The 15,317-nt window shown below is 39.6% G+C and overlaps 1 protein-coding gene across 1 annotated transcript in view; it reads right to left on the bottom strand.

The window, feature by feature from the left end:
* Nucleotides 1-8,811, bottom strand: part of nfasca (neurofascin homolog (chicken) a) — a 55,499-nt gene extending 46,688 nt beyond the window's left edge. Inside the window, exons 1-3 of the mRNA XM_053315076.1 lie at nt 8,639-8,811; nt 3,386-3,582; nt 2,554-2,676 (exon numbers count right to left, since the gene is read on the bottom strand). Coding sequence (XP_053171051.1) covers nt 2,554-2,676; nt 3,386-3,582; nt 8,639-8,811 — 493 coding nt within the window. The remainder of the gene's footprint in view (nt 1-2,553; nt 2,677-3,385; nt 3,583-8,638) is intronic.
* Between the last annotated feature and the right edge of the window lie 6,506 nt (nt 8,812-15,317).

Below are 15,317 nucleotides of genomic sequence, written 5' to 3'. Positions count from 1 at the left end.
CTGCTTGAATGTCTTTGCATGATGTCAGAATAGCCTCCCAGAGCTGCTGTTTTGATGTGAACTGCCTCCCACCCTCATAGATCTTTTGCTTGAGGATGCTCCAAAGGTTCTCAATAGGGTTGAGGTCTAGGGAGGATGGGGGCCACACCATGAGTTTCTCTCCTTTTATGCCCATAGCAGCCAGTGACACAGAGGTATTCTTTGCAACATGAGATGGTGCATTGTCATGCATGAAGATGATTTTGCTACGGAAGGCACGGTTCTTCTTTTTGTACCATGGAAGAAAGTGGTCAGTCAGAAACTCTACATACTTTGCCAAGGTCATTTTCACACCTTCAGGGACCCTAAAGGGGCCTACAAGCTCTCTCCCCATGATTCCGGCCCAAAACATGACTCCCCCACCTCCTTGTTGACGTCAAAGCCTTGTTGGGACATGGTGGCCATTCACCCACCATCCACTACTCCATCCATCTGGACTATCCAGGGTTGCACGGCACTCATCAGTAAACAAGACTGTTTGAAAATTAGTCTTCATGTATTTCTGGGCCCACTGCAACCGTTTCTGCTTGTGAGCATTGGTTAAGGGTGGCCGAATAGTAGGTTTTTGCACAACTGCAAGCCTCTGGAGGATCCTACACCTTGAGGTTCGTGGGACTCCAGAGGCACCAGCAGCTTCGAATACCTGTTTGCTGCTTTGGAATGGCATTTTAGCAGCTGCTCTCTTGATCCGATGAATTTGTCTGGCAGAAATCTTCCTCATTATGCCTTTATCTGCACAAACCCGTCTATGCTCTGAATCAGCCACAAACCTCTTCACAGTACGATGATCACGCTTAAGTTGTTGTGAAATATCTATTGTTTTCATACCTTGTCCAAGGCATTGCCCTATTTGACGCTTTTCGGCAGCAGAGAGATCCTTTTTCTTTCCCATATTGCTTGAAACCTGTGGTCTGCTTAATAATGTGGAACGTCCGTCTTAAGTAGTTTTCCTTTAATTGGGCTCACCTGGCAAACTAATTATCACAGGTGTCTGAGATTGATTTCAGTGATCCAAAGAGCCCTGAGACACAATACTATCCATGAGTTTAATTGAAAAATGAAAAATGAAAAATGAAATGTTTATGATACTTAAATCCAATTTGCATAATAATTTGGAACGCGGTGTAATGATATATTGGGGTGGCTGTGGCTCAGGAGGTAGAGTGGGTTGTCTCGGAAGATCAGCGATTTAATTCCCGGCTCCTCCAGTCCACATGTTGATGTGACCATGGGCAAGGTATTCCTGATGGCTGCACCAAGAGTGTATGAATATGTGTGTGAATGATGAGCAGGTTGGTCCACTGTGTGGTAGCTCATGTATGAATGGGTGTGAATGGGTGAATGTGACATGAAGTGTAAAAGTGGTTTGAATGGTCAAAAACACTAGAAAAGTGCTTTATAAGTACAGTATGTCTACCATTTACTATATATCTATGATTCCAGGAACAAATCCTCTGCAGTGATAGTGGCATCATAATTTTAGGAGGACGCGATGTCATTGTCTTGATTACAACCTCACACCTTCACTATGACAGCTTCTCATTCTAAATGACTTGGGCACATGTTTGTACAGCAGCTTTTCACAATTACTCTGGCTTACCTCAACAAGTGACTACAATAAAAAAAACTATGGTCATACATAATTAAATATAAAAATTAAAAAATTAAAGGACCAGTGTGTAAGATTCAGTGGTAAATGTGGTAAATGCAAAGTGTTGGTGTTTGGTTTGTCCATTCTGGGCTACTGTAGAAACATGAATATAAAGGGCTCATTCTAAGGTAACGAAAACACAATCATTCTTATTTTGAGATGATTATACACCAATGAAAACTTAATACTTATGAATATTATATTCCAATTCTGCCATGTCTGTTCTACTATATGCCACTAAATTCTACACACTGCACCTTTAAATGTCAGCCTCTGTAAAGTCAGCCACTACCTTATAAATTGTTTATCTTTCATATATTCCATCCAGACTAATGTAAAGTCTTGCTTGTACCTTCACATTAACCCCCTTACACCGGACAAGACGCATACATTTTCACATATAACTCAGTTCAACGTCTGTTCAAGTTAACCCTGCAGATGTCTCATCCAGCGGTCGCTACGGGCAACCGTTAACTTACAGCACACCCCCGAAGACGTCCAGACACGCTGTCATAAACGCTCTGTAAGTGCACCAACTGACATGAGCCGTATGGTTGTCAGATAGTGCCCCAGGACCAATCGTGAGCCGGCTAATAATGCGTCGATGTCTAACACTGTGTTGTCAACATGGCATGCTGATATGTGTATGAGTGTATACACTCGTGTGTGTGTCTGTGTGTCATATAGGCTGTTAACTGTGTGGGGAAAGTTCACACGAGGGCGAAAAGGACAATGTAGCTGTACTGTCGACTTTTTGGATTGGGAGTTTGTTATAAATGAGGTAGTTGACATTTTTCTGTTACACACACACACACACACACACACACACACTGTGTCTGTGTCTGTGTGGAAGTGGTGCTCACCGCTGTTCATCCAGAAGGTGAATGGAGGAGGCAGGCCCGGTGGGGGGTTGCAGGGGAGGACCAGCGGGTGGCCTTCAGGCACCATCACTGGTTCCAGCACCTCTTTAGGCCACAGAGGAGCCTCTGCACAATGGAGAGGAAGGGGAGGAGAAAAGGGGGGGTAGGGGGAGAAGGGAACGAAAGAAATGATATGTGACAAGAATTACAGTCAGAAGAAAATACAAGTCAAAAACTACTCAGCTGATTGGTTGTATTGACATCATGTGACAAAATAAAGGGTATAACTGGTGGATATAGGTAAGTACATTTACATCAGTTTCTCTTCTTTTTTTCTAATACAAGACATCATGAAGATTTGATGAATACTATTTCTCTATAATGACATTTCAGTGTGTGTATTATATCAGTGTGTGTGTTTGCTAGAGCTGGGCAATTCATTGAAAAATGATCGAAACCGACATTTAGAAAATCTAATCTTGCTCATGTCAATTAATGGTGTTGCAATGACAGTAAAGGTTACATATCTTTAAGGAATTTGAAAACTTGTCTCCAGTGATCATTTGAACCCAAACCATGAGCTTTACATAGTTCTAATCAAGTAAACTAGACATTAACCACAGCGTCACACCTTAAAACATCTTTATTATCATTCCCTAAAGATACTCATGTGCAGCAGTGGAAAATACTAAACTAAAGAAACTGTGAAAATACATAATTGTTCATCAAGGGTGGAGATAATCGTTCATTAATCGTAATCCAGGTTAAAAGTTCAATTAATGGCCCAGCCCTAGTGTGTGCGTGTATTAGTGTGTGCGTAACTGTGTGTTCTTACTGGAGACCCGTAGCAGGATTTTGTTGGAAATGGCCATTCCCAGGTCATTGTCGGCTAAACACTGATACTCTCCCTCGTAGTCCTCTGGTCGTCCTCCGCTACGGAAACCGATCTCCAGGGTTCCAGAGCGTTTCCGCATCGACACCCGGGGATCTTTCCCGAAGTTGAAAAACTTCCCGTTCCTTCGCCAGGAGAACCTGAGCCAAAAGACAAACAACCAAAGGATTAATTCACTGGAGCTGAAGCTTATTCTATTGTTGTCCTCTCATTTTGAGATGGTACAGTGTTTCAGGTGATCATCAACTTTCATTTATCTTATCAACCAACATTCTTACCCAAAAAACAACTGTAAACACAAAAAATGTCTACAAGACAGCCCAACTGTCCAACTCAACACATATTCATATCCAAAACAGTGTGAAATAAGACTAGAAAAATGTGGAATTGTGGAGTGTGTTTGAGTCTACTCCAGCAGAAAATGTTTAAAAACCGGTTTGAACCTTTACACTCCATCAAAAGCAATGGAACTTTGAAAATAAAGGCAACAAAAAGTGGATTAAATAATAGATCACTGTGACAGTACCAATACTGGAAGGAGCCTGAACAATATTTACCCCACATGTAACAAATGACACCTTTCTAATGTATTTATCTGTAATAGGTATAGGAGTATTAATATACTAGTTTTTCTTCTCAAACAAAAAGTACTCTTCTTGTTCTCTGTCTATTTCCTAACACTTCCATTTTGCTGTTTTTCGAACACTGTTAAATGAGCAAATTTTCAGTTTTTAATAGATGGATTACAGTATGTTTGAGCATATTTAAGTGGAGTATTAAGTGGACTTTCTTTGTAAATCAGATGGAAAAACGAAAACATGGTATGCTCCAATGTGGTAGCTGTGGCTCAAGAGGTAGAGTGGGTCGTCCACTAATCAGAAGATTGGTGGTTTCGACTCCCAACTCCTCCAGTCTACATGTCCATGTGTCCTTGGGCAAGATACTTAACCCCAAATTGCTACCGATGATTGCACCAACTATGTATGTGAATTTGACATATAGTGGTTGAAAGTGTTATATAAGTAGAGTCCATTTATCATTTAAAAGTGCTTGGGACTAATGCACAGTATTTGTGATTTATTTTTTATGGGTTTATACTTTACTATATAAAAAAACACCAGGATGCTCCTTTAAGAGCAAAGTCATCCTGACATGATGGGATGACAACCAGGCTATCAGCATGTTAACATGGACTCTTAATTGTTTTAACAAGCGGAAAATGTGAAAGTCCTTTGCTTGTCATGTGGTTGCCATCTCATGTTACTCAGCTGGCACATAACAACACTCCAAAAAAAATGGAGCCCAACTCTCGCCCTCCATCGTGCATGTCATAGTACTGCAAGCTTAATCCTGTTCTATGTGCTGTTTCCAGAGAGCTCTGTGATTAGTGATGAACAGTGAATATCTTATATAACACACTCTATTTTTAGTGGGGAGCGGGGATTTACAAAAAGATGCTTCCTGTCATTTTTAGACAGTTGAGCTGGGTCTGTTTGAGCGCCAAGCCTGAACAAAGATCCAGTATTGAAGCACTGGAGGCCGGAGCTGTGTGTGTCCTGGTGTGTGTTGCGTAGTGAGAGACTGATTGCGGGTGAATAAGTGAACGATCCCCCTCGCTGAATGTTTCATGAGCATGAATAGTCAACTGAGTGCATTATTGGAGCACAATGCCTGTCCTGGGAAGGGGAGAGCTAGTGAGTGTGTGTGTATGGGAGAGTGGCCGTGAGTGCCTTATTGTAAGGTTGTGTAAGGGTGTGTGTGTGTGTGTGTGTGTGTGTGTGTGTGTGTGTGTGTGTGTCTTATGTAAAGCCAATCTGTTTCCAAATAAACAATGTGGCACTGTCCTGAGCCGGTCATACCCAGCAGTGATGTAACCACTGGAGACACTATGTGTGTATGTGCATGTGCATGTGCATGTGCGAGTGAATGCATATGTGTGTGCGTGCATGCATTTGTGTGTGTGTGCGTGCATGCCTTCTTCTGAGTGTGAATTAGGCAAATAGTTTGCTGCAGGTACATAAAATGATTCTGTACTTATGATCAATACAGATTTTTTGTGCATTTTTAAGTGTGAGACATTTGTGTGCATGTGTGTCTGGCGAACCAAAGAAGAAAGGAAGAGAAGGAGGAGGAATCCATTATTTCTTGCACTGTAATCTACATGAGAAGAATGCAATAACCCATATCCAAATTCACTATGTATTTAACTTGTATTTTGGATTAGGTCTAATTTTCCTTGGGATTGAATAACCTCTATCATGGATCAAATCTATTATGATGATGATGATTATGATGATTTTCTAAACTCTTATATACTGGCTCAGGGTCAAATTTAACCATTTTGTTTTACATTTGAGAGCACCATATACACATTTATCTTAGCCATAATTGTTCTAATGTGACCCACAGTATACAAACATGGAAATAAAATGCATCATTTTTAAAAATGTTGAGCAGCTGATATACATTTTTATATATGCAAATGTACAAATTTCACCTTTGTTATTTAAAAAAAAAGAAAAAAGATATTTATGAATGTGAATTGATGTAGAGACTAATTATGAGTCAGAATATGAACAGTATGGCGCACAGGTGGTCGAGTGGTTAGAGCGCATGCCATACACGCAGCCGACCCCGGTTCGACTCCTGATCGGAGGTCCTTTGCTGCATGTCACCCCCCTCTCTCTCTCCCATGTTTCATGTCGATCCACTGATTAATAAAGGTGTCTATGCCAACAAAATCTTTAAAAAAAAAGAATATGAACAGTATGTAAGGGTTAAGATAAATTTAAATTAAAAAAAAGAAAGAATCAGTTTGCTTTTCATTCAAAATCATCACATTTGAAAGACTGAAACCAGCTCATGATTGATATTTCTGCCTCAAAATGTCTAAAACAATTATTTTATTATCTAAGAAGTTTTAGATTATTTTCTATCATTCATCTTGTTAACTAATTGGCTTATTGTTGCATCAGATATCAACAAGAAGAGACAGAGAAGAGAAAACTAGAGGGGAATCGGTGGAGCTTGAGTGTGTTTGGAGCAGCTGGAGCAGACAGCCAGACGGACAGAGTGATGGAGGTAATAGAAGGACACTGTGATGGAGCAGGAGACAGCTAAAAGCACAGCAGAACACTTGTCAGGTTGAGGCTTGTAGAGGACAGGCAGACAGGTGTCACACTGAGTTTATGGGGCTGTTGGAGGGCATCAAATAGCTTTAGGTGTTAGACACCACTCAACTGAAAGAGAAGGAGGGTCCATGGGAAAGGGTTGTTTAAAATCAAAATGTGTTATTGTGCATGTGTGTGTGTGTGAGAGAGAGAGAGAGAGAGAGAGAGAGAGAGAGAGAGAGAGAGAGAGAGAGAGAGAGAGAGAGAGAGAGAGAGAGAGAGAGAGAGAGAGAGAGAGAGAGAGAGAGAGAGAGAGAGAGATGTGGGAGGAGGGCAAGGAGACACAAAGGACAGATGCACCAGGGTGACGAAAGGCAGCAGAGGAGACCAGTGAAAGACAATGGCCCTGAGTGAAAAGAATGAATGATGTGGGAGGAAGAAGAAAAAAGAAGAGGAGGGTAGAAGAGATCACATGAATCTCCACTGGACTGCTTTGTCCTCAGCTGTGCTGCATTTTCCTGATTACTCTCCAGCTGCGTGTGATTGGTGCAGACAGTGTGCAGTCTGCAGCCTGTCACTGTGTTAACTTGTCTGTGTTACTGAGGATTTTACAGCCTAGGGTTTGGTTTTTGTTTTTTTCTTCATTTGGTTAAGTTATGCTTCTTCTCGTCCTCAGGCCACAACCCGCCCTCATCATCCCTCCCTCTGATATCATGGAGGATGCTCCAAGTCCTTAAATGCACCACAGAGGAGACAAGGAGACTGCTGGAGGAGCTCAGAGAGAGGAACAACAGGTGTGTCCTTCTTTTTTTACCAGGCAGCAACAACCCTCTGATGGAATGTGTTTGCTGACTGGTCAGCTGATCTGATGGGACAGTCAGAATGTTGCTGTCATACAGCATATTAGGAAATCTCCCTCCTATCCCTCCCATCACCTCTTTGCACTCCTGCCATCATGAAGGAGGCTGCAGAGCATCCGGGCAACATCTGCAACATCTCCAGTAGTTTTTTCCACCACACCATCAGAACTCTGAACCTTCCCATCTATACCTCACACACCATGAGATGATACATTTACACACAAATACATCAGCACTACCTGTCCTTCAATAGACCAATGCATCAGCACTTTATCTTAAAAACGGCCCTTTATGTTTTTAAATGTGATCACGACTGATTTCGAGAACGGCATTTGGCTTCTATTTATATTGAGTGTGTGTTACAGAAGTGACAATAAAACTGATTCTGAATCTACTTGATGGCACAAACAGCAGCTTTTCATATTTATACATCAAATAAAAAATGCTGTATCATAAAATCAATTATAAAAGATATGTATGAGTTTTTTCTCTCTTCATGAGCCAAAAGGCTTCTTTTCTTTTTTTTCTGTTTCAGTACATCTCAGCTTCTTCAGGAAAATATGACATCACCTAGCTGTGAGTCAGACGTTCACAAACTAAATGAGCTATATTTGAATTTAAACATATTCTGCAGGCTACAGCTGTATTAATGTGTTGCTTCTTTACATCTGTCCTGTTCTTCCAGTAATTAACAGATTTAAATAGTCTATTCCTCAGTGGGAGGAGTTAAGACGCACAAACGGGAGGAGATGAGAGGACACATGTAAGTGTAATGAAAAGCCCCACACGTCTCCTGGGTTACCTGCTAAATCTTCCATGCCTGCTCATCAAATAGTGAGCTGCTCCACCTGTCCACTTCCAACACTCAATTATCCTGATTTCTGAGAAAGTTCACTAAAAACACACATTCTCACATTCTTAAATAAATTCTAGTAGTAGTAGTTTTAATTGAAACTCTATACTTATACCTCTACAGCATGTAAGATGAGTCTCATAAAGTCTTCATCATACATGTGTTGGATGTCTGGAGAATCTGCCATCTTTAAATGTACCATCTGTGGTTTCATGTGGATCTACTTATTATAGCAGAGGACAGATTAGTGAACACAGGGTATTGTATTCACTTATCTGTCCTCTGCGTGCGTGTGCGTGTGCGTGTGCGTGTGTGTGTGTGTGTGTGTGTGTGTGTGTGTGTGTGTGTGTGTCCATACGTGTGTAATGCTTACCTTGGCAAAGGGTTGGCCTTGGCCTCGCATTCAATGATGATGTTATCTCTGGGGTCCACAATGTAGTCCTTCACTGACTGCTTCACTATAGTGGGGGGCTGCTTCACTATGGGAGGAGTGGGACAGACAGGGAGAAGGTTACATGGATACAGAGATAATACACATACACACATGCATATTGACACACACCTAAAAACACAGTGCTGCTTTGCCTGACATTTCAGTGTACACTAGAGATGACATAGATTTTCAATAGCTCAATATATTGATTTAAATGAAGCTTCTCTCTTTTCTTGCCAGGATAGAAAAGACTACTCCACATTTTTCTCATTGTCAACAAATCTAATGAAAAGATAAAAAAACAAAGCATATAGTCCATCTCTTTCTTCCCTGCACTGTCTGTAGCATTCAGCCCCAGGTCTAATGACTCACTACTTTAAATAAGGCTTGAGTAATTGACTAAAACAACAACTGTCCACTGCAGTTTTTAGCAAACATTACTCAAACAGGAGGAAACTATGCTTTTTTTGGGAGGGACTATTTTCAGCGGTGGATTAATCCACATTTTCTGCTCTAGTGAATATTTCCAGCAGGACAGTGTGTGTTTGGGATTGAGTCCAAATAAACTGCAGTGTATGTGTGTTCACGGTGAAGAGACATGTCACCCAGTGCAACAGTGTGACTCACTGATGTGTTTTAATAATAATAATGGAGCTCTATGGCCTTTAGATACAAACAACTATGTTTTTCATTGGATTTGTTCATCATCTTTTTTTCTCCTTTTTATTTTACAGTAAAGCTATTATCGCTTTCATGTATCAGTCTGCTTTACATTCTCATAGAAATGCAAAGATCATAGTGTCCTTCTCCTCAACTGTGTTCAGTCTACTATACATATTTAATGGCTCACTTAAGCCAAACCCCCCCTGAACACCACAGACACACCACGCAAACAACATTTCTCTACCCTTTTGCATTTCTAGCTCAATGAACCCTGCAGGGCTTTGAATCTAACACTGTACACATGTGCACACACACACACACACACACACACACACACACACACACACGCACATACTGTGCACACAAAAAACAAGATAACAAGCACTTCAGAGATCAAGCCGCCTGCTCGATTAGAGAAGAAGAAGCTCTAAAATGAAGCTGTGTGACTGGACTGTGACCATGACTTCCTGTCTCTAACACAGAGGACAGAGATGGGAGAACACTTTTTCCTCCTTTAATTAAAGCTCTACCAGCTAATCCCATCCACCACTGAAAAAAACCCACTCTATATATATATATCCCTTAGGTTGCTATGGCAACCATAAGAGTGTTTTTACAGTATGCTTGGTTGTGATAAAAGCCAGCTTATGAGAGATAATTGGTATGAAAATTATTCCTCCACAGCTTATACCACACACTCCAAGACTCTTATTCTCTCATTCTCTAAGCTACTTCTGAGCTAGAAAGACAGTCATCTGATATTCAGAATGCTAATAATGTATATTTAATAATGTATTTATTTAATATAAAAAGTTATAATGTAAGATCATGCCAAACTAGTGTTTTATAGAGAATTAAGTGTTTTTAAGCAAGTTGAATTATTTGGTTACACCACTTAGACATTTTTACCATAATCCTCTAATATATTCTCTCATAATGGATTAAAAGCAGAAATGTTATGCTGAGTCCACAAAAAAAGGATGTGTGCAAGTTATTCATTTGTTTATTTTCTCATTTTAACCCTTTATATATGACTAAAAACAAATAGAAACAAAAAAACATCATTGACCCAAATGTGTCCTGATGCGTTCCAGGCATTGACGTAAGAGGAAAATGAATGAAAGAATGGAGAGCAGTACAGATATACATGGTTGGAGTAATAGTTGTGTATTAGTTCTAGAGAGATTTTTATTCGCTCTTAACTCTTCAGCGTCCACTGAAAAAACAAATCTGGTGCGTGTCCGTCTGATGTGACAGCTGTGAATGGGACCATCTGACCTCTTCAAGTGGTCAGCTGGAGACGCATAATAATGTGAACAGCAATGTGTCTCCAGCTGTCCAGTTGTGATTGGATGACCTGAGACGTGAGGTTAATGCCAGGTGTAAACAGAGCCACAGTGTCAGCAGGTTGTCAAGCGTATGATTGATATGTGTAAGTGAGCTTAACAGTTACAGTCCACTGACTGTGTGTACGTGTGTGTGAATACATACGAGTTAACCTGCTCAGACAGGATGAGGCTGTGTGGAAGGAACAAAACTACTTTTCTGAACTCTTACTATTCCTCTATTGTTTTTATTTATTATTATATTGTGTGTGATTATATTGTATTTTAATATCTGTGCAGCACTTTGGTTCAACTATAAGCTGCTACTTTGTTCCCATGCTTTGAACCTCGCGGCTTAAACAATGACGCGGCTAATTTATGGATTTTTCCCGGTTTCACAAGCTTCGTCGAAATATTGCATGACCACACGGTGTTTCAGTTATCACGCAATATTTCAATGATGTTTACAACTTTAGCAGTAGCAGCAGAGTAAAAGTCATTAGGTAAGTGTTATTTTAATAAACTCCTGGTATACTTACAACCTTTCCAGTGCATGGATGTATGAGTAAAGACCCTATTTGTACTACTGTAGAAGTTTGATAACAATCCAGGCATTATTAGTGGGGTCATTTACCAGATACACTGTTTGTTCCATTAGCGCCAGTACTAAGCCATTCAGCTGATGGCTCTAACTGAGGCGCTGATTAGATAGACCTCATGGTGCATATGATGCTAGGTCGAAATTACGCCCAACCTTCGCTTTAAAGCCTGTGTAAAGTTCCTTTGTTTCAATGTAGGCACCTGCGGCTTACAGACATGCTTATATTTAGGTGCGCTTAATAGTCCGGAAATTACGGTACTTTCATCTCTTTCTAATATATAATCGCTATTTTTAAATATCAACATAGTCAAATTCACAGCACAGTTTTGCTATTAAGCCATATTTATACTGTATGGACTTGTTCAGTCATAAAAAAATTAGATTGACTTGATTCTGCTGCTTCTAACCAGACTGTGATAAACACCAAGCAAGAAAATAAAGAAGAAAATATTTAGCTTTTCTTTCCTTTCAGCCATTTTTCTTCATACACACACATTGTTTTTCCTCCAGTAAACAGCCTTTTGTCATTTAGCAGGCTAAGTATGGACCTAGTGTTTTAAATCCCAGTCATTAAAGTGTGATGACCAGTCTTTTAACAGAGAATCATTCAAAGTGATGACATGTTAACAAAGAAACACTTACAGTCGTGCAGGATCTTTGCTGTTCGCCCAAAGTAAAGCCGCAGGAAGATAGAAAGCAAAGTTAATGGCAGTTAATCATATTAGACATGTAGACATATATTATATACACATTTATAATCCATAATGTCATAATTAGCATGTTATTATCATCAATGTGATAGCTCAAGGTTAGGTTGTATATGGTCGTATGGAATAAAATATCTATATTAGCTATTACATGAATGAGAGTTATGTATAGAGTGAAAACAGAGAAACAGTGGTTGAGGACTCACCTATAGGGAGTTTCCATGTCAGAGAGAAAGAAGGAAGAGACAGACAAATGATGGAATAGGTTATACATCAAATACACTACAGATAAATATACAATATCATGAATCTGGAGAGCAAATCTTAAGAAAAGTAAAGATTAAAGATGTAATGTTGGGTTAGGGTTAGTTTCAGACTCACTGCAGCTCAGTTTCTGGGGATTTGACTCTTTGTTTTACAGCTAGGTGTTCAATGTTATCCAGATGTTTTTAATGTTAAGTGTTGTTTTCTGCAGTGCCAGAGGAAATACTATTGTTTCAGTGAAGAGCATACACTGAGGTAGCATCTGTGTTATAGTGAGTTGATTCAATCAATCGGTAAAGATTTAGATGAGCGGTGTCATATCAATGACATCAGTGTTGTTATGCACTAATATGTGAGTTCTGTCTGCATTTGATCCTGTTAATAATGATTACTGAGTTTAGACCGTATTTACTGATTTAAAGTAGTATTATTATATCATACGCCCCCCACAGATGTGTGTGTGTGTGTGTGTGTGTGTGTGTGTGTGTGTGTGTGTGTGTGTGTGTGTGTGTGTGTGTGTGTGTGTGTGTGTGTGTGTGTGTATGTGCATGTATGTGTGTGTGTGTGTGTGTGTGTGTGTGTGTGTGTGTGTGTGTGTGTGTGTGATGGGAAGGAGGTGGTGGGTCTTGTAGAGATGTGTGGAAAGCAATCATCAATAAAGGTCAAGAGTGCAGCTGGCTGTGAAGCAGATAAGGAGACATAATGAAAGGGGGGGCTGTCTCTCTCTCTATTGAATCAGACCATCAGGAGTATGTGCTGCCTCAGTTAGCTCTGACAGAAGGTGATGAGGGAACAGTCTATAGAGCATATCATGCAGCATTATTTTGCAATCAAAAACTATGATGATCACTATTGATAACTAAATGTGATTAGTCATATTTCTATAAGGACACTTCTGTTTGAAAATAGCAGCCAGAAATATTAAATCTGTTTGTGTGAAGGTGTACTCAAGTCTTTTTGGAGAATGTTCATTGAGGCATTATTTTATTCTTAGGCATACTTTTACACTGATTTTTCAATTCAGACAATTCTCAATTTTTTTTGTTTTTCCACTAAAAGTCATAAAAAACCATTATAACTAAGACATGTATAACTTAAAAATATCGTTACACTCATAAAACTGAGCAGCTGATTATATTTAAGCTTTGTCAGAAATAAATAGAATCCCTGACAGTCAGTTTATCAGAGTGTGGCGAATACATTAAGGAGAGGTCATTGGGTTATAAGGGTATTACACAAATGGTCTCTAGGAAGGGTGTGTGTGTGTGTGTGTGTGTTTGTGTGTGTGTGTGTGTGTGTGTGTGTGTGTGTGTGTGTGTGTGTGTGTGTGTGTGTGTATATCAGATCAATAGAGCATCATAAGTCCAGAGTTGAAAGGTCAGGCTCATAAAAAAACACAGAGTGAGACGGCGCCATAGGAGGGCAGAGGAAAAGAAGACTGAGCAGCTGACAGCTGACTGCTGTGGGGGTGTGTGTATGTGAGTGTGTGTGTGTGTGTGTGTGCTTGAGTAAAGTTGTGTATGGAACATAGAAGAAAGGTGTCCTTGGGCCTCTCTCAGTATCAAATCATTTTTCATTGTACAACTGCGAGACATTCAGAGTCATTCATCTTTCCTGTGAAAAAGGAATGCGTGTTTGTGCGTGTGTGTGTGTGTGTGTGTGTGTGTGTGTGTGTGTGTGTGTGTGTGTGTGTGTGTGTGTGTGTTGAGTGTAAGAAAAGAGAAAGAGGAGGCAAGACTATTTCCCCTTGGTCCTTTGTTCTGAATCCCCGAAGGAATCTATTTAACAGCAGAATTCTCCCTCTCTTACTTATCATAATGGACAGGTATGAGGATGTGTGTGTATGTGTGTGTGTATATGTGTATGTTGGGACTATATCTATAATATGGGAGTATGTGCATGCTGGAATCAATGAAGGCCTGTCATCATTGGGAGCCACCCAAAGTGACAGGTTAGATTTTAAATGTTAATGTGAGCGTTGGTATATCTCCTGCTATACACATTATGCTTTCATATTTTAATATGGAATGTGGAACATGCTTAGGAAACTATTTCAATGGTGAAGTTGGAGCACTAAAATGAAAATAATAATTTATTTTCTACTCACTTTTCCTCCTTAAAGCACTCTATATGATTCTGGTTTTGAATTGGGTAATAAGAGGTGTGACATTAAAATTCTATTGCTTTTTGGTTATTTTAAAATGAAAGGAAAGAAGATGTTGAATGATATTGATGATGATGAAAAGGCTTCACCTGCTCCACCAAACAATTCACTACAAAGAAGGAAGTGAGTGTCCTGGTATCACTGTGCAGGATTCTCAAAAACATCTAGCGCAACTCTCTTCTTGATAAAACCATAAAACAGAGATCACTAATAGGGGGACTGCGGTCCAGATTCAGACCCAGACCCCGTCCTATCCAGAACGCGTCCTATCCAGACCTGTAACTGATGAAATATTGAGGATTGTTACATTTTGTCTATTTTAACGGGCACATTTTCTCCAGCTATTATGGTAAAAGTGGAGCGGCCCTCAGAAACTCACAGAACACTGTGCATCATGAATCTTCTCACATGACGCTAATCAGCCAATCAAATCTGTGTATCCACACACATGGAGAGACTGGACTGTCAGTGAGATACACACAGAGAAGAGTTCATATATGTTGACATATTTTGTTATTAAGTTATTAGATGTGAAATGAAGTTTATGTTTAAGTTTAAGTTAAAAGTAAAAGTAAAAAGGGATTCTTAAACTAAACACTTCAAGTACAATCAAAAGCTTTATGTAATGCACTTTATTTTAAAATGCATTCTTTATTTGATGTAAGAAAAGAAAATATATTTATCTTATTCTTATTTATTTTATAATTTATTTGAATCCCACAAGTAGAGTGTAAATACTAATACATGAATTGTACTGTATTAATGTGACACAGATGCTGAAAAAGAACACACAGATTATGATGTTCTGGACCTCCACTTGAGGACATTTACAGCTACAGTTAAAAGTAAAACCTGTCAATGAGAATACTAAGGGACCTATTGATAACCAACTAGC

This window comes from Scomber japonicus, chromosome 3 (assembly GCF_027409825.1).
Source record: "Scomber japonicus isolate fScoJap1 chromosome 3, fScoJap1.pri, whole genome shotgun sequence".
In the NCBI taxonomy this organism is placed as follows: Eukaryota; Metazoa; Chordata; class Actinopteri; order Scombriformes; family Scombridae; genus Scomber; species Scomber japonicus.
Note: the sequence above shows the minus strand (reverse complement) of the source record. Positions and strands in the feature narration are given on the sequence as shown.